The 19799-nt window shown below is 36.5% G+C and overlaps 1 protein-coding gene across 1 annotated transcript; it reads left to right on the top strand.

Annotated features, from left to right (window-relative positions):
• The first annotated feature begins 1063 nt into the window (after positions 1 to 1063).
• On the top strand, positions 1064 to 19443 carry LOC127934368 (cleavage stimulation factor subunit 3-like). The gene is made up of 21 exons (XM_052531702.1): positions 1064 to 1244; positions 2436 to 2537; positions 2670 to 2765; positions 8760 to 8792; positions 9961 to 10058; positions 10365 to 10431; positions 10502 to 10536; positions 10618 to 10744; positions 10877 to 10954; positions 11158 to 11320; positions 11452 to 11561; positions 11685 to 11801; positions 12549 to 12623; positions 13384 to 13527; positions 13641 to 13743; positions 14188 to 14257; positions 16248 to 16443; positions 16724 to 16874; positions 17940 to 18034; positions 18161 to 18221; positions 18895 to 19443. Exons 1-21 carry the CDS (start codon positions 1218 to 1220, stop codon positions 19095 to 19097), a joined length of 2151 nt encoding a protein of 716 aa, XP_052387662.1. The 5' UTR covers positions 1064 to 1217; the 3' UTR covers positions 19098 to 19443.
• The last annotated feature ends 356 nt before the right edge of the window (positions 19444 to 19799 follow it).

The raw sequence follows: 19799 nt of genomic DNA, 5'->3' as shown, positions 1-19799 counted from the left end.
ATGCTACAAAATGGCTTGCTCTGAAAAGAGCTGTTTTTAACAAGGTAAAAAAACTGTTTTTTATACTACCATTGAGAAATTTTAACAAAACTTGTTACAGACTTTTCATCATATCAACTTCTGATGACCCCTTTAATAGACTAATAAATCACGTGTGTGCAGTCTCTGTGTGTAATTTGGTAATATAGCTACTTTATAAAGTCAGATTGCACATCATTACAACAACACTTACTATATTATCGCAGACGATGTTGTGTGTGTATATCGCACACACCAGCCTCGATTTGAGTGGGAAATTAATAATCTGCGGTTGTGTGCACTTCTTTGCACATGAGCAAAGGTGTTTTAACTTGCAAACGCCAGACCACTGATTCATCAAACCTGCTTTCCTACAGTCTTTCCTTCTTCTTCTTTGTTTTATGGCGGGTGGCATTCAGCTTTAAGGTGCATTACCGCCACCCAGTGTGGAGTGTGGACCTGAGTTACCCGGGTTCAGTGCCGGAATCAATCCCGGGACGTGTTTGCTTTCACACAGAAGGCAACCCAGCAATGTTCCGGCAATATGCCAGGTCCGACATGCAGTGTGAAAGGGGCTGAACAGAACAAAAAAAGTATAATAATAAATAATAATAATAAAAATAATAATAACAATAATAATAATAAAAATAATAATAATAATAATATAATTCTTGTTTTTCTGACTTCTGACTATGTTGTAGGCCTAGTAAGTAACGAATATGCTTCGGGGAAATGTATCAGAGTAAAAGCATACATTTTAATAAGGAAATGTAGTGGAGTAAATGTGTGTAAAGTACAGATACTCCCAAAAAATACTTCGTTACATTGCACCACTGTGCATTATATATATATATATATATATATATATATATATATACTTAAATAATTTACTAAATTTCGAATTGTATTATTATTATTATTATTATTATTATTATTATTATTATTATAGTTATTATTATTATTATTATTATTATTAAAAACTACCAGTCGATTATCTTTCTAGCGGCCTTTATTTTGAAGTGAGTCATTTCCGGTGGGCGTGGCGCAACGTCTCGTTCACTCTGCTGCCATTTTAGCGCGCGGCGAGGGGCGAGTGCACACAAATAAACAATGCTGCAATAGTCACCTTCTGCGCTTAGTTTATTTGTGATAGTAAAGCATTCGACGGTTGTTGACTCGGATAGCCCTCATAGTCCATCATGTCCACCGAAACTCCATCGGACCAGGTAAAGTAAAGACATCTGTGGAGTGTTTGAGATCGAATATGATATGTGTTTGCGGCCTAGCTGTCGAGATCAATCCTGAAGCGGCCCGTTGTGTAGATGTTTACCGGTTTATTACACGTCTGTCGATTGAGTATGTGTGTGTATGTGTGTGTGTGTGTGTGTGTGTGTGTGTGTGTGTGTGTGTGTATATATGTTTATGTATGTATGTATGTATGTATGTATGTAACGTTGTGCATGTATGTAACGTTATGTATGTGTGTGTATGCGCGTGCGCTGCAGTCGCGTTCGATTAATGTAGTATATTTGTGAAATCATTGAGGTAATGTAAGTTGATGTATACAAGTAACGTTAGATCGTCGATGTAATGCGGTTCCTCAGGTGAGAGATGAACTGTAACACCACGATGTCATTGTTTGTATGTTACTTTCACCAGTGTTTACAACAACACTCCGAGTTATGAATTTACTGATAACAAGATCCATTCCAAAATGAACAATGGAGCTTTAAATGAAATTTAGGTATTTTAGGAATTATTTTTTAACCTGTGTTTGGTCGCTTTTCAATCCTTAAGTCCTCAGTACTGCACAGTTTATACATCTATCTATCTATCTATCTATCTATCTATATAATATTAGACAAACTAGGTTTATGGCATTAGTGTTATATCTTTAATTGAGGCTCAAATACGTGAATTTAAAGGGTTAGTTCACCCTAAAATGAAAATATGTCATTAATGACGCACCCTCGTGTCGTTACAAACCTGTGCGACCTCCGTTCATCTTCGGAACACAGTTTAAGATATTTTAGTTTTAGTCCGAGAGCTTTCTGACCCTGTATTTTTTATTTTCTGTATTTTCAATGCTTCAACAAATTCTAACTGACCCTCTGTCACATGGTCTACTTTGATGTTTTTATTACCTTTCTGGACATGGACTGTATACAGTGCACAGTTTCAATAGAGGGACAGAACGCTCACAGACTAAATCTAAAATAACTTAACTAAATAATAATAAATAAATAACTTTTTAACTTTAATGTGTTAAGAGAGATTTGCAACATTTCATGGCTAATGTGGAGAACGCTCGACTTTGAGATTTGACTCAAGATTATGGATATGTCTTTGCGTTTCTCTAGTGTCACCTGTAGCACATAGCACTCATATCACACTTTTTTTCGTTTTCCATTCAACAGGCGGCGGAGTACATCCCAGAGAAGGTGAAGAAAGCAGAGAAGAAGTTGGAAGAAAATCCATATGACCTGGACGCTTGGAGCATACTGATTCGTGAAGCACAGGTTTAGTGACACAGGGTTGCATTCCTTTCTACCCCGGGGTAACGTGTTTTGGGAGGGAATGGGAGGGTGCCGTTTCATGTAAACGGGATGTACCTTATGATTCTGTATGTAAATGAATTTTACTCCTTTTAGAATCAACCCATAGACAAAGCAAAGAAGACGTATGAGCGACTTGTCGCCCAGTTTCCCAGTTCGGGCAGATTCTGGAAGCTATACATTGAAGCTGAGGTTATACTTTAATTATTTTCCATATCTGTGCATGACAATGCTTCTCTCCGTTTTGATCAACAATGTGATATTCACACAACAATGCGCAATAATCGCAGGGCGTCAAGGGAGGAAACTCCCATAGCTTGTATCATTTAGGGCCTCTCAAGTCATTCTTTTACTTACGCTTTTCAGTTTTATGAGGTGATATTGTTGCATGTTTTATCTGCAACAGCATTAAAACAATTTTAATGGTATTGGAGTGCTTTAGCCTTTATTACTTGTGTCAATTTCTTGCCTCCTGTGTCATTTCTTTGAGGTTGTTGTGGTTTTTTATTAATTACGATTTTGTCCATTATTCTCTTGTCCGTCTTCCCATATTATACATGTGAGTCGTAGTCTAGCATGCACACTAGGCCACACATTAACTAGTTTGGCTTAATCCTGATTTACACGTGCACACTCGCTCCAAAAAATGCAACACCTGGCCACATGGATTTTTCGGTTAGGGAATATGAAAAAGCGTTATAAATATAAGTGTGCTGTTTAGGGACAGATTAAGTGTTATGATGGTAAGTAACAATTAGATGCACACACTACATTCAACTAACTTCACATTAACTACCGTAGTCACTTTTTGTTTTATGTTAAGGTTCTTGACTCATTGCCTCTTAAGTTGGCAAACAGTATATTTTTTCTCGGTACAAATGATTCAACGTTGCTAAGAAAACATTTTGGTGGAGGGTTGGTGCGGTGATTTTATTTTATTTTTTGACATTTTATTTATTTATTTATTTTTCCTTCTCTGCTTAATTGATCATTATAGTTGTCCCGCCCTAAAACATTACTGACCAATCCCACCTTTGGAAATGTTGCCATCCACCATTTATCAAATAAGCTTTTTTTTTTTCTTAATATAATGTTATGCAGAGTATTATAAAAAAATGAAAAATGTTAATGTTGGTGAATCATTTACAGTAGTGAAACAAAGTACACAGATGAGTTTTTCCTTTTCCAACCAAAACTGTCAGGCCTCATTCCCCAACAAATATGTATAATATCAGTAAAAGAACCTACATTTGCTTCAGAATAAATAGTTTTTTTAACTTGAAGTCATTTTTGAAGTGATCCATTTCAACAGTAATATTGTGAATGCATTGTTCAATTACTCACTCGTAATCACTTTAAATCATTTTATTTTGAGTTGAAGTGTTTGTGATTTGCACTCTCAACAGTTTTTAATCCTTGCTGTATCCGAAAGATAAGATCCATTGTATTGTCATTATTTAAGACCAAGTAAGAAATATTTCCAATCTATTTTTAGATTGGAGAATCATTTTATTTGCGTTAACTTCTATGGGATGTTCTGTAAAGTCAGTTAGGACTGATCTTCGTGAACGGTCAGTAAGCTTTGTATTTCCAATCACATCCACAATATCTTCTCTCCAAAAAAAGGCATCACCATGGATAATTTGTCCAAATAATTGGAGAGCTGTGGTTAATTAATTAATTCGATTTACATATATTATTATCGGTTTTCCTAATTTTTTTTTTTTTTTTTCTGAGTCTGAAAAATTATAATGTGATTCAGTATATTTAATTGAAATAGTATTCACCTTATGACGGTTTTCTTTGAATGTTCAAGACTTCTGATTCACTAGCCACTATAGGTGAATAACTAGAAGAATAACAAGTATGGAAACAGTAAAAGCAATACAAACCAATGCTTTTATGATTGTTAAAATAACAAACCAGTTTGCAATATCAAGCAGCATAACAGCTGGAATAACTGGAGGTGAATGGCACAAAAGCCTCAGACATTCAAATGCTTTCAGGCTGCTCTTAATGTCAAAAATAATGTGGATATTAGAACAGTCGTGGACAAACAACTGAAATGTTTATGCACTCATCTGGATCCGATTACTTGCAGTATGATTGAGCATTTCCAATCATGAAAATAATTGCTATTTGATTATTCTTCAAGCTTCTCCTCACTGCTTGGTTGACAAAACGTAAAAATTTTTTACCCCTACTGTAATAAAATGCACTGCAACAAGTTTGGCTTGTCATTGTAATGTGCATAGTATTTTGTGTCAGTGTGTGTGTGTGTGTGTGTGTGTGTGTGTGTGTGTGTATGCGTGTGTCTGTCCGAGGCATGGAGACAGCGGTGCCGCAGTGATCATTCTGCCTCAATACCAGTGTTTTTCACACAGTGTTATGCTGAGTTTTGTTTTCCTTTGGAGCTGTTGAGTGGTTGGTGAAGTATGTCAGGCTGTCACCATCCGCTCTGGAGCACAGACACACTGCCAGCTACCTCTCATAGCTGATTTCAGTGATATTAATGCCATGTAATCTTAAGAAGAGCCATAGAGATGATCTGAAATAGCTCAAACTCATGTCGTTCTGAACCTGAACCTCTGTGGAACAAAATATACATTTGGAGAAATGTTTTTTTTTGTCTGTGCAATGAAAGTGAATGGGTACCAGAGTTTTGATTCCCATTGACTTCCATTATATGGAGTGAAAACTGGAATTAAATTGTTTTCTTCTGCATTTACAGGCGCATCTCAAGAAATGGGAATATCATGGAAAAGGTTTTATTTTTGGTAATTTAATAAAAATAAAAAAAACTTTGTTATATTCTAGATTTATTGCACATAAACTGAAATATTTCAAGAGTTTTTTTTTGTTTGATTTATAGCTTAGGGAAATTAAAAATTCTGTATCTTCTCAAAAGATGATTTACTAAACAGAAATGTTCAAGATCTCCAAAAGTAGGTTTAATTATGCACTTAATACGTGGTTGGGGCTCCTTTTGCACAAATTACTGCTTCAGTGCAGTGTTGCATTGAGGCGATCAGCCTGTGGCACTGCTGAGGATTTTTGAAGCCCAGGTTGTTTTGATGGCGGTCTTCAGCTCCGAATATTTGTCAGATGTTACTTATCTTCCTCTTCACAATACCCCATAGATTCTCTGTGAGGTTCAGGTCAGGTCAAGCGCAGTAATATCATGGTCAACAAACCACTTGGAAAGTCCTGCTGCAAAATGAAATCAGCATCTCCATAAAGCTTGTCTGGTGGATGGACGCATAATGTGCTCCAGCATCTCCTGGTAGTCAGCTGCATTGACTTGATCAACAACAATGGACCAACACCAGCAGACGTCAAAGCACCCAAATCATCACTGACTTCAGAAACTTCACACTGGACTTTGGATTCTGTGCCCTACAGTCTTCCTCCAGACCTTGATTTCCAAAGGAAATGCTAAATTTACTTTCATCTGAAAAGAGGAATGTGGACCACTGTGCAACAGTCCAGTTCTTTTTCTCCTTACCCCAGGTGAGATGCTTCTGACGTGTTTTTTGGTTCAGGAGTGGTTTGGTTCTAGGAATGTGACAGCTGTAGTCCTTTTCCTGAAGATGTCTGAGTGTGGTGACTCTTGATGCACTGTCTCCAGCTTCAATCCACTGTGAAAAACTCTCTCAAGTTCTTGAATCAGCTTTTACTGACAATTTTCCCAAGGCTGTGGTCATCCCTGTTGCTTGTGCACCTTTTCCTACCACACTTTTTTCTTCCAGTCAACTTTCTATGAATATATTTCGATACAGCACTCTGTGAACAGCCATCCCATTCAGCAATGAGCTTCTAGTGTCTTGCCCTTCTTGTGGAGGGTGTCGATGATGGTTTTCTAGACAACTGTCAAGTCAGTAGTCTATAGTCCCATAATTGTGGTTGCATGTTCTATATCCCAGTATTTATACTGAAAATTAATCAAACTAATCTAGAGCAAAATGGAATGTTTTTTGAGATATTGAATTAAAAATTTTCCTAAGCTGTAAGTCACAACCATCAATAAAAATAAAAAAAAACTCTTGAAATATTTCTGTTTGTGTGCAATGAATGTAGAATATAAGAAAGGTTGCTTTTTTAAATTACAAAAAAAAAAAAAGACCTTTTCCATGATATTCAAAGTTTTTGATATGCACCTGTATGTTCCATAGTAGAAAGTACTTCATACAGTTTACAGCATGAGGGTGAGTAAATTATTAAAAGATTTAAATCTTTGGGTCAGATATCCTTTAAATGATTACAACAGCTATATTATCTAATGCTGCAATTTGACCCGTTTTCAGTACAAAAAAAAAATGTTGTTCTAATATTACTAGACTAGAATGTAGTGCAATTGTACAGACGATTAAGAATTAACATGATTCATTCAGCTAAAAAAATCTGCTTTTATCTTTTTTTTTTTATTAGTAAAAAAATGCTGCAGTCCCTGATGGCTTGTTTGATACTGGGCAGTTGTTTTTGGGTAAACTATTTAAAAAAAAAAAAAAAAAAAAAAAAAAAACACTGTCCCAGCAGAATAGTTACACAATCCTTCAGAGCTTCTGTCCTTCTGAAACACTAGTTATTTGAGTGCTTGGAAAATCTTCACTCTTAGCTGTTGTTTGTGCATTTGCATTTATATTAGATCAGAATACTGTAACTTGTTCAAGTTCAGGACTTTTAGTTTTAGGCTCGTTACCAGAATCACTTGCCCAGTTTGGTACTAAAAGCATGCATTCCATTGTATGCGTCTGGATTTTCTGTGTTTTATTGAACATTTCTTATAAATAATCATATTAACTGGGTAATAAATGAAGATTTTGTAGACTTAGTTGTCTGTATGACCATCATTAAACTTAAGAACATGTTTTGGAATAGATTGAAGACTAAAAACGTTTTGCACTATAAAACATGTTTATTTCTATTTCTTGACTTTATTTCACAATTCTGACTTTTATTTTAGCAGTTCCTATTTTTTTCCTTTAGTGCTTCTGTGAAAAGTCAGAATTGTGAGATATAAACTGAGGATTCTGACTTTTTCCTCAATGTTCTAAATTCAATCTCAATTGTTTTTTATGTCAATCGAAAACAAAATTTAAAGAAGATATTTGCCACTTTATTTTACAATTATTCAAGTTTTTCTCATGATTGTGAGTTTGTCTTACAATTTAGACTTTTCTCAGACTTGCAAGTTCATTTTTATTTCAAAGAAAAAAATTGCAAGATGTTAGTTTATAACTTCAATCTTAAACTCCAAATCTTGAGAAGTGTCTATTGTGAGTTGAGTTGCCGTCACCTTTTTATTTAGTTTTTATCCATGCCGGAAACGGCTTCCTTTTGTAGCTGTCATGGTATTAACATTATAGTTGTGTGTGTGCAGCTTTGGGGAACTTAAGAGTTTAATGAAAAATGTCAATTATATTTGTTCTGACACTCACAAAATGAGTTATTATTTATATATTTTTTTGTCATGCCAGCAGTTTATTTTTATTGGTGAGAAATGCTGTGAGAAATTATTTACTTGGTTTTTCTCTTCTTTTTTTTTTCTTTACATTATTAACACAAGCATTGCAGTATTTTTGCTGTTTATTGTTGGCTTTTATTCAAAGCAAAGTATTTATTTGAGGATTAAATGTTACTACAAAAATGATTAAATGTTAATTTGTAACCTCTGTGAAATTAAATTATTCATTTATTTTGAAATAAATTTGAATAAACCTGAATTTTAAGTTATCATCATCATTTGAGCATAATATTTCATATATGACCACAGTATGATTTCAACTCTATGGTACTTATTTTTTACTTACTACGACAGAACAGCAGCAGCAGCATTGTAAAAGTTTCAGATGGGACTCTTAGGCGCAATGCTTTTTCAAGACTATGCACTCCAAAAATGAGTAGTTTTACTTACACATAATGCCCAATACGCATCACAACATTTGTTGCTTTGTGGCCTGTCTCCACGCTCCTGAAATGAGTAATTCTTCAAACCCTAGCTCTGATGAATCTTGTGACCATCACATGCAGTTAATGAACCGAGATAACTGACACAATGTAATGTAGAGTTGTGTGAATGTCACATTGTTGACGTTAAAGTGTTTGTGTGTGCATGTGTGTGTGAAGCAAATCCGTCTTGCTACAGACCACGTTTTTAATCATATTGGTTTTCACATGTGTCCACAGATAAAGGCTAAAAACTTTGACAAGGTTGAGAAGGTAAGCGTTTGTTTTGGCTTGGAAGCCACATGTCGAGTTTATTGATCGTGTGATATTACTCTGATTGTTGTGTCAGACACATACACAGGTGTGAGACCATAAAAGCTGAGCTCCATCTAGATCACCACTTTAGGTCCTCAAAAGCTCAGGCAGAGTAAACACCAAGATGTTAAAATGCTACTTTAGAAATATCCTGTTTGCTCCGCTGAATCCGGCAAACAGGCATCCAGACATTATAAAACAAGGGGAAAAACATACTGATTTGATTCTTGGTCGGATATATTGTTTTATTTTTTTAGATCTCAGTTCAGTGAGCAATTCACTGTTAATGCATTTTGAGCAACAAAACATGATTCATACGGGGTCAATTTAGAGTCCTGTTACCTTTCATGACCCTTTTGTTTCTGAAAACTATCAAAAAAGTAGCATGGTTTTAGGACAAGGTATTCTTAGCATTACCCTATATTACCATTCAAATGCCATGATATATGTGACCCTGGACCACAAAACCAATCAGTTTGTCTAAATTGAGATTTATACATCTTCTGAAAGCTGGATAATGCAGCTTTATATTTGTCTAAGATACAACTATTTGAAAATCAAGAATCTGAGGGTGCAGAAAAATAAAAATATTGAGAAAATCATCTTTAAAGTTGTCCAAATGAATCTTAGCAATGTAAATTACGGCTCAAAAATGAAGTTTTTATATATTTACAGTAGGAAATTTACAAAATATCTTCATGGAACATGATCCTTACTTAATATCCTAATGATTTTTGGCATAAAATAAAATTTTATCATTTTGACCTATACGATGTATTTTTGGCTGTTGCTACAAATATACCCCAGACACCTCTGACTAGTTTTGTGTTCCAGGGTCAGATATGAATGTTAATCATTCAGTGTTATATTGAAGTAGCATGGTTTTGTCAGCTGATTATCAACGTAAGCACCTGCAGCACAATTATAACTTAAGCGTAATCTAGAATATTTTGGTTTCGATGTGTGTTTGTGTTTACATCCAACATGGTTTTGGAGTCTCAAATATGTACAGTGGTACAATTTTTATATTTTGTAAAGGATTGCAGTAATTAAGTCAGTACTGTAATTGTATGTTTTGCGTCTTGTCTGTCAGAAGAGTTGGCTCACTGTTCGATCTCTTGCTCAGTTATTTCAGAGGTGCTTAATGAAGGTCCTGCACATTGACCTGTGGAAGTGCTACCTCTCATATGTACGGGAAACCAAAGGAAAACTGCCCAGCTATAAGTATGTGACACGCATGGCTTTAAAGTAGTGGTAGAGAGTTTTTAGCTTAGAAGAATGTAAGATAAAAACATTTTTTTCTGGACCTATTGTATATAATACTATGAATATTAGCAAATGAGACACAATTATATTTTACATTGTCACTTTTACGAATTTAGAAAACAAAGTTCACATTATTGGTTGATGATCGTCATATCACTACTACTTTAAACACTACTTTCACTTGGCATTGTGAGTTGTATGTTTTCTTGTCACACATAATTAGAAAGTCACTTGAAATACTTAAAATGTGCTGTTCTTTGGCAGGGAAAAGATGGCACAGGCTTATGATTTTGCGTTGGATAAGATTGGGATGGAGATTATGTCCTATCAGGTGAGTGTTTTGACAGTACTTGTTCTTTGGCATCATGAACGCAAGCTCAAAACTCTTCTCCTTCTCTCAGATTTGGGTGGATTACATCAATTTCCTGAAGGGAGTGTAAGTACACCGTTTGTATTTTCCAAACTCATTTGAAAGAAGTTCATCAGGCATTTAAAGTCTCTCTGTTTGCGACCCTAGAGAGGCCGTGGGGTCATACGCAGAGAACCAGCGCATCACAGCCGTCAGACGCGTGTATCAGAGAGGCTGCGTCAACCCCATGATTAACATCGAGCAGCTCTGGAGGGACTACAGCAAGTATGAAGAGGTGAGGACACTGAAGATTAATGGGTGTATTAGAGTCCATAAAGTCCTCTTCAACTTTCTATTGATAATTTGGTTTGTAATGTGCATGCTTCATCTCGAGCATATCATAAATAGCTTTTGTTTCATTATAAAGGGCATAAATGTGCATTTGGCCAAAAAGATGATTGAAGACCGGAGCAGAGACTACATGAACGCTAGGAGAGTCGCCAAGGTGAGTTCTGCACAGGTTAAAGTGTGTGTTATGATAAATCGATAAGGTTTTCTGATAGGTCTGAGAATATGATTGGGTTCACAGTTTGTTTTTTGGTCCCGGCCATTTTTTAGGTTTCAAAAAATGGACTATAAATCTGACCACAATCACATCTGCTTGTCTGTCTTCTCTTGATTTTCTCTGCTGATTTCTGTCCCGTTCAGGAGTATGAGACGGTGATGAAGGGTTTGGACCGGAACGCCCCCTCGGTGCCGCCCCAGAACTCCCCACAGGAGGCCCAGCAGGTGGAGATGTGGAAGAAATACATCCAGTGGGAGAAGAACAACCCACTGCGTACCGAAGATCAGACCCTCATCACCAAGAGAGGTGACTTACAGGAAGATTCATAATAATGACAAATAAACTGCTATTTCAGGCTTGTGTTTACAGCACCATTGCATTTTGCAAACATGCTGTTGAGCTTTGCTATGAATCTAATTATTTTATGTCACTTGCAGTGATGTTCGCCTATGAGCAGTGCCTTCTGGTGCTCGGCCATCACCCGGACGTCTGGTACGAAGCTGCACAGTACCTGGAACAGTCCAGCAAGCTGCTGGCAGAAAAAGGGGTTGGTGTGCACATCATTTTATATAAACCTTTTTGCCACCAGTCCTTGAAATTAAAATAGTTTCAAGTGCCTCTGGTGTCTGTTTGCATGTTGCATGATTTCACTCATGATCTCCTCATTCAGGATATGAACAATGCCAAGCTGTTCAGTGATGAGGCCGCTAACATCTACGAGCGTGCCATAGGAACTCTGCTCAAGAAGAACATGCTACTGTACTTCTCTTTTGCAGACTATGAAGAGGTAAGATCTCTAGAACTGCATTAAAGGATGATTAAGCTGTTTTACCTCTAAACAGACCGCATTCTACACTTTTGCTGCATTTTAAGCTCTTCCATGAGGTCCTCTTATGTTTGACAAGGTTTCTAGCACCAAAAAGATTCAGAATTTATTTAGTTATGTGATCATTTTTCAGCTTTTTTTCAATTCTGCTTCTCCATTACAATTGAATAGGCTGTTTTGCTACCCTACCTTTAAGATGTAAAAATGTAAATTATTTAAAAGTTCATCATGTCATGTGTAAATCGGCTCCTGGTTGTGACCAGAATTATTTTTGTATCGCTGAGATACTGTTATAGTTTTTATTAATATTTTGAATTTGATATTTGTTTTTCATTTTATTTCGAGTATGTAAATTGTTTTTTGTTTACATTTTTCTTTGTCGTTTTACTTTTATTATTATTATTATTATTTTTTTTTATTTATTTATTTATTTTTTTTATTTTATATATATATATATATATATATATATATATATATATATAATTTTACCTACAAATAAATTGACAATTTTTATTTCAGCTAGTAAGATATTTAATTTATTTCCAGGTACAAATTATTTCAAATAGCAAAATGTTTTTTTTTGCAGTTTTAGGTAACTATAATAACCGTAATTGGGATGTCATGATTGTTTTTTTAGGGAGTTTAAATGTAAAAGAAAAACCCTGTTGCCTGTAATTAATTCATACATTATTGATCTGTGTTTCACAGAGTCGCATGAAGCACGATAAAGTACATAGTATATACAACCGCTTCCTGGCCATAGAAGATATCGACCCTACTTTGGTGAGTCCAGCTGTCTTTGGAGACAAATGCCTGTGGTGGACAAATAATGAAGTTCTGCTAAAACTTCAGGAGAAAAACCTGTTCGCAGCCCATAGTGTGTCTGATTCCTGAGAGATTCAAGAAATCATTTTGAATCGTTTTTATCAGTTCCTCTCCAGTTATCACATTCAACTGGAGAGGTTATGGAGATATCTGGGAAATTCACTGTTGAAAGGGATAGTTCACCCAAAAATGTAAATTTGGTGTTTATCTGCTTACCCCCAGGGCATCCAAGATGTTGGTGACTTTGTTTCTTCAGTAGAACACAAGCAAAGATTTTTAACTCGAACCTTTGCAGTCTGTCAATCTTATAATGCAAGTGATGAGAATAAAAAAAACATACACGAACAAAACCAAATTAAACCCTGCAGCACGTGACCAAGAAACTGAACAGTATTTATATAGTTTTTACCTATATGGTAAAAAAACTGTATAAATACTGTTCAGTTTCTTGTTTTTTTGACTCTCAAAGCTGTGATTCTCATTTACTTGCATTAAATGACTGACAGACTGCAACAGTTTGTGTTAAAAATCTTAATTTGTGTTCTACTGAAGAAACAATGTCACCTACATTTTGGATGCCCTGGGGGTAAGCAGATAAGCATAAAAATGTTCCTTTTTGGGTGAATTATCCCTTTAAAATTGTGTGGGATGCCTGATATGCATAAAGCGAAATGTTCTGACTGTGAATAAACAGAGACTGACCCGTTGAATTGTTCAGGTCTATATCCAGTACATGAAATTTGCCAGAAGAGCTGAAGGCATCAAGTCTGGTCGCTCCATCTTTAAGAAGGCCAGAGAGGACCCTCGCACACGGCATCATGTGTACGTCACTGCTGCTCTTATGGAATATTACTGCAGCAAGGTAACATCAACTCCACACATCTCTTACATATACACTACCCTTCAAACGTTTTGGGTTCAATTGTTTTCGTAAGAGTTCTCTTATGCTCATCAAGACTTTTCCCTTGCTGACAGGACAAATCGGTGGCCTTTAAGATATTTGAGCTTGGACTGAAGAAATACGTTGACATTCCTGAATACATTTTGGCGTACATTGATTACCTCTCTCACTTAAACGGTAAGAATGCGATTCCCTCCATCCACACGTCTGGTGAACGGACAGTCTCCTTTTAATCTGCTTCCAAACAATTGGTGATATTTATTACACCTGTACCGCCCTATCACATTTCATACAGCCTATTGGCTGAAATACTGTAGAAAAGCAATTTCAGCCAAAGCGTTGAGAGATTGAGAGTGTATCATTGCCCTTGTGATGGCTGTTTATTTACACACACAGATGATGATGTCTGACACAGGAGCACTTATCAGACCAAACAAAGCATCCATCTCCTTTATAAAGCAGATAGCTAGGAGACTGTTTGCAAAGCAGTAAACATCGGACGTGTTTATATTGTCGCTAGGCTATTACCAAAAAAAGAGGAGAAGTAAAAAGCCTGGCCAGGTATGAGTTTTCAAAAATGAGATTGACTTATTGAACTGTTTGCCCTTCCCTTCATCACAGAGGACAACAACACCAGAGTCCTGTTTGAGAGAGTCCTGACGTCCGGCAGTCTTTCCCCTGAGAAATCTGGGTTAGTGGGATTTAGATTATTTTATGCAAATATACCCTCGGTTTCTTTTAATTTGCTCTTAAACATTGCTAACTGTCTGACTATTTGACTCATTTTAACCCAACAGTCATTAACATTTATGTTCACACAGGCTACGTTTCAATGCAACGTTAGTAAATTAACTGATGGCTGTTGACTGAACTCGATCCAAATTAAATTTGAATCAGATTGGAAGGAATGGATTAAACCTGAAGTAATCGGAGCAATAGAAAAAAAATGCATGACTTTTCTTAGCTGGATTAAAAACACTTTGCGATGCCCAATGCTTTGATACTTATGTTAACATAAATGTTGCAACCTATAAGATGTGCGAATACATATGTGAATCAGATCACTTTATGGATTCACATAAACCGAACATTAAAGGCGTCATATATGATGTTGCTAAAAAGAACATTATTTTGAGTATTTGGTGTAATGAAATGTGTTTGTGGTTTAAGGTCAAAAAAACACATTATTGACCACATACTGTAAATTGTTTCTCCTCTATGCCCCAACGCATCATTTCTTACAAAGAACGTTCTGAAAAGTGAGGTGTGCTCTGATTGGTCAGCTATCCAGTGCGTTGTGATTGGCCGAATACTTCAAGCGTGTGGTGGAAATGTTAAACCCCTTAACACACCGTGATCCGTGTCCCAGTCAGATCACCAGCGCAACAAGACAAAAACAATAAAACTCATTACAAACGAGCCATTTGTTGCATCCAGTGGGGACATAATTACCGATTATAATGACTTGTACCGTCTTTTGACACATTGCATCGTCAGAACAGTTGGCATTGTAGTTTTCTCTACAAGGATCAGGAAAAAGTCCTCCATAAAATGTGCTGCACACATCTGAATATTTTGGGTTACATTTTTCTGGAACAGTGTTGTAAATACAACTCAAACACAGATTTCTATTAGTGCCTTTTTTTAGGAAAGCCAAACAAAGTAGCTTTGCTTTCACAATGAAACACAGCGCGTCAATGGCCACGGCAGCAGCAATAAAGTTACTCCTTTTCTTTGCGTGAACATTTGGGCGGTGTTATTCAAATCTTCCCACATTGTGACGTAGACGTGTGGGGGCGTGTTTAAACGAGGCATTTTAGGAGAGCGTGGACGAATCTTTACTTTTATAAAAAATATATTTTTGGGTTTGAGACTTTAGTCTGCAACTTTAGGGATCTTATCTATTCATTAACAGCTCATAACACTCCAAAGAGAAAGGAAAACTTGAAATCACACCATATGACCTCTTTAAGTATCTGAAATGGGATTGGATTTGGAGTGGTCCGTGTAAACATACCCACTGTTCATACTTCATACTTTAACCCTGGGTTAGTAATTCACACCGTACAGTTTGTAATTACACGGTACTCATATTGGTCAACCAATATGTATTTTTCATTGGCTAATACTGATATCTAGAGATCAAGTAGGCCAATATTATTTCCTTAAAATATACAGTTAATATCAAACAATAAATTTATTTTACATAATAGCCATTGGTAAATGTTGTATCTGATACAAGCTGTATCTATCATGCATCAGGCAGGCGATAATCCTAAAATAGCCAAATATTGACCAATTTATTTAAACTAGAAGTGTGAAATTAAATCTATTTTCTAGATGCATGTTATAGATCTCGTTGTGAACAATTCATCTGTGCAAGTTTCATTTCTTGGCCTTTTAGTGTTTAATCTAAACATCCTAACTGGATTTTCCAGTGAAAACGCCAGACTCTCTGATGATGTATACAGGTCTTTTCCAACCATTTAGTCCCTTAAACTCCACCCCTGCAACTCGCATTTATCTGCCGCCGCTTTTGAGTGCCACGCCCACTTCTCAACATCCAACCAACAACTGAACGTCTCTCACCAAATCTGTTTCATTGTTACTTTAACCCAGGATTTAATGTAACGTGAAAAAGATAATATTCCTGCTGTTAACCTGTGAATTTTGTGTAACAGGGAAATCTGGGCACGCTTCTTGTCTTTTGAGAGCAACATCGGGGACTTGGCCAGTATCATAAAGGTGGAGCGAAGGCGTTTCATGGCCTTTAAAGACGAATACGAGGGAAAGGAGACGGCTCTGCTGGTGGACAGATACAAGTACATGGATTTATATCCCTGCTCCCCCTGCGAACTCAAAGCCCTCGGCTACAAGGTACAATAGGAAACAGAATCATTCACAAATTATACTCATGAATTTGTTTTTTTTTTTTTTTGCTGCCAGTAATTGCAAAAGCCCCTATATACTCACAGCACAGTTGTTTGCTTAGGAGTAAAAACAACAATAGTATCAATGGTGAGGAAACAGCAAGCATCTGATCACAGTGACGTGCTTATGTTTGTACCAAAGGGAGTATACCAAAGTATATGGGGGCTTTAAATGCATCACTAATTCATTGTACAATCCTCAATCATTTGAACGTGTCGATTGGCAGGACGTGTCTCGTGCCAAATACGCAGCACTGATGCCAGAGGCGGTGGTCACTCCTTCTACCCCTGCACTGAAGGACGAGGCTGACCGCAAACCTGAGTATCCCAAACCTGACACCAGTCAGATGATCCCCTTCCAGCCACGTCATCTGGCGCGTGAGTATCAGCACCTCACATACATTTAACACAAGGATCTCTGCTCTAGATCATATAGAACCTTGTTCCACCAAAAAAAAAAAAAAAAGAATTATGTAAAATTAAGGTAAATGTGACTTTGTATTCTGACTCTTTTTTTTTTCTCACAATTTATACCTCGGAATTTAGACTTTTTCTTCAAAGTCTGGCTTTTTTTTTTCTTGGGATTCCCAAGTTTTCATCCTCAATTCTCACAATTTTCTTGGCATTGTGGGATGTTAAATCCAGAATTCTGAGTTTTTCAGAAGGGGGCCGTTTACACTACGTTTTCATCTAAAAACTTTTTATGCGTTTTGACTGTTCGTTTACACGGCAACTGTGTTTTGGCGACTGAACACGCATATTTTTGATAACGTGTTTCAAAGTGGAAGTTTTTGAAAACGGCACCGTTATAGTTTCCGTGTAAACATCCTAAATGGGAATTTACAGGTACTGTTTACAAACAAGGTGACAGCGCCAACTACTGGCCTGGCATACATTTAATACAGCGCTTTTGGACGTTTCCGCAGATATGTGTAAATGCAAATCGTTTCGAAAATGTTGTCTTGTTTACATGAAACTTTTTTTAAAAAATGCAAGAGACATTTTTTTCCCCAATTTTGACTACATGGTTGTCATAAAAATGTTGCCTGGGTTTACAGTCCACAATTCTGACAGTTTCTTGCAATTGTAAGTTAGATTTTTTTTTTTTTTTTTGTAAGTTTATATCACACAATTATTTATTTATTTTTTGAGTTTACATCCCAGAATTCTGACTTTATCTTATAATTCTGAATATACATCTTGCGACTGTTTTTTGTTTCTAAAAAAATAAAAAAAGGTAACTTCAACTGTTTATCTCATGATTTGGCCTTTTCTGCTCAGTATTCAGTTTATGTATCACAAATCCGAGTCGCAATTCTGAAAGAAAGTCATAATTGTGAGAGAAAAATTTTGCCAGTTACATGTCAATAGATCAGTCTCCGTTGAACCGTTTTTACTTTGAGCGGTTGCTGTGCTAAGTTTGATGACGTGTCGTCCTGACAGCTCCTGGTCTGCATCCTGTTCCTGGAGGAGTGTTTCCTGTCCCTCCCACTGCTGTCTTCCTCATGAAGCTGCTGCCTCCTCCCAGCTCTTTTACAGTCAGTTCATCTCTTTACCGCTTCAGTCCAAACCAGAACACGACTGTCACATAGAGAGTCCTAAAGATATTTTTAAACAAAGACTTCTCGTAGTTCAAGACCGTGTGACCGTGTGTGTGTTTTCAGGGGCCCTTTGTGCAGGTCGATGAGCTGATGGAGTCTCTCAGAAGATGTGTATTACCAGAGAGTAAGTATCACTGAGTATCATCGCATGATCTCTGAAATCTCACTCCACAATCGTTCTCATTACTATAATACAGGGATGTCAGCAGTTCAATAAATATAACTATGTGTAATAAACATTGTAGAATTTAAATGATATACTTATAAGTTTGCAGTTGGTAAGTTATATATTTTTATTCAGCCAGAATGCATTAGTTTGATCAAAAGTGATAGTAAAGACATTTACAATGTTAAAAAAGATTTCTATTTTGAATAAATGCTGTTATGTTGAACTTTCTATTCATCAAAGAATCCAAAAAAAATTGTCAGTTTCCACAAAAATATAAAACAGCATAGTTTTTTGAGGAGCAAGTCAGTATTTGAGAATGATTTCTGAAGGATCATGTGTGTGTGTGTGTGTGTATAATATTTTTTTTTTTACTATATTTTTAAGCAAAAAAATATTTGAATAATTTAAAAGGGATTTAAAAAACATTGTAAAAATTTCTTGCCAACTCACAATTTTGAAAGGTTGTGTATACTAATATAATATATTTAAATATGATATTTTGGAATTATTACACATTTTATTTCAAATTTTTTGCATTAAAGTAATGAGGCGTAAAGCTGCTTATTTGTCCCATTCTAGAGGTTTTGTCAGATTGACATGTTGATGCTCACGCTCTGCTTCTCTCCAGCGGTTGATGCTGCTGTAGAGTTGATCACTGGGAAGCAGTCGGAGATGAGCAGCGAAGGAAACGGACCTGTGGAGAACCACGCTGTGGCTAACAAGTCCTTGAAGAGGCCTAACGCCGACTCAGACGAGGAGGAAGATAAAGGATCGATCGCACCTCCCATCCACGACATCTACCGAGTGCGGCAGCAGAAGAGGATCCGATAAACACACACACACACACACACACACACACACACACCCCTGAACAACACAAAGACAATGTGAGCTCTGCACGCCCACAGCGACAGGACAGAGACGTCCATTTGTGTTTCAGAGATCAGAAATCATCGCTAATCTCCGTTTGGTTCAGCGTTTTTCAAAGTTTCTTTTTAACAGTTTTATTTTTTAAAACTGGGTGGTTTATACTGTATAAAGTTTTTATTCTCGTTTGCCTCTTAGTTCTGAACTTGCCATGTGTGGTCGCTGATGATGGAAGAGTTGAATCTCATTTTGTAGTGAACTGAGGATCACACACACGACTTGCTTCCAATAAAAGAAAATGGTAAAAGGGCTTGTGCTGTGTGTGTATATGTGTGTGTTCACTGTCCGATTGTTTCATCAGTGTGTGAGCTCTGAAACAAGCGGCCGAGCTTTTGTGCTCACCACTAGGACGCACTATAGTGCAGCAGATGTTTTTACACCACAGTACACCAGGATGAGGACACGCATATCTCCAGGTTGTTTCACCTCAAAATCAGAAGACATATATAGCATTAAGTAAATGAAAGCTGTTTTAGGGCTGTTGCATTATAACATTGTTTTCAGGACAAGCAAGCATCTTTCCCACACACAATCTCAGTACAGAAAAGCCAAGGTTTTTTTTTTCCTGCTAAAATTGTGTAATTGTTGCAGAACAAAATGTTATAA

This window comes from Carassius gibelio, chromosome A18 (assembly GCF_023724105.1).
Source record: "Carassius gibelio isolate Cgi1373 ecotype wild population from Czech Republic chromosome A18, carGib1.2-hapl.c, whole genome shotgun sequence".
Classification (NCBI taxonomy): Eukaryota; Metazoa; Chordata; class Actinopteri; order Cypriniformes; family Cyprinidae; genus Carassius; species Carassius gibelio.
The sequence above is the reverse complement of the archived record's forward strand: the minus strand, read 5'-3'. Positions and strand labels throughout refer to the sequence as shown.

Coding starts and splice junctions, on each gene's coding strand:
- LOC127934368 (XM_052531702.1), top strand. CDS start 1,218: ATGTCCACCGAAACTCCATCGGACCAG. Junction 2,766..8,759: donor AGCTATACATTGAAGCTGAG/GTTATACTTTAA, acceptor ATGTGTCCACAG/ATAAAGGCTAAAAACTTTGA. Junction 10,059..10,364: donor GGAAAACTGCCCAGCTATAA/GTATGTGACACG, acceptor GTTCTTTGGCAG/GGAAAAGATGGCACAGGCTT.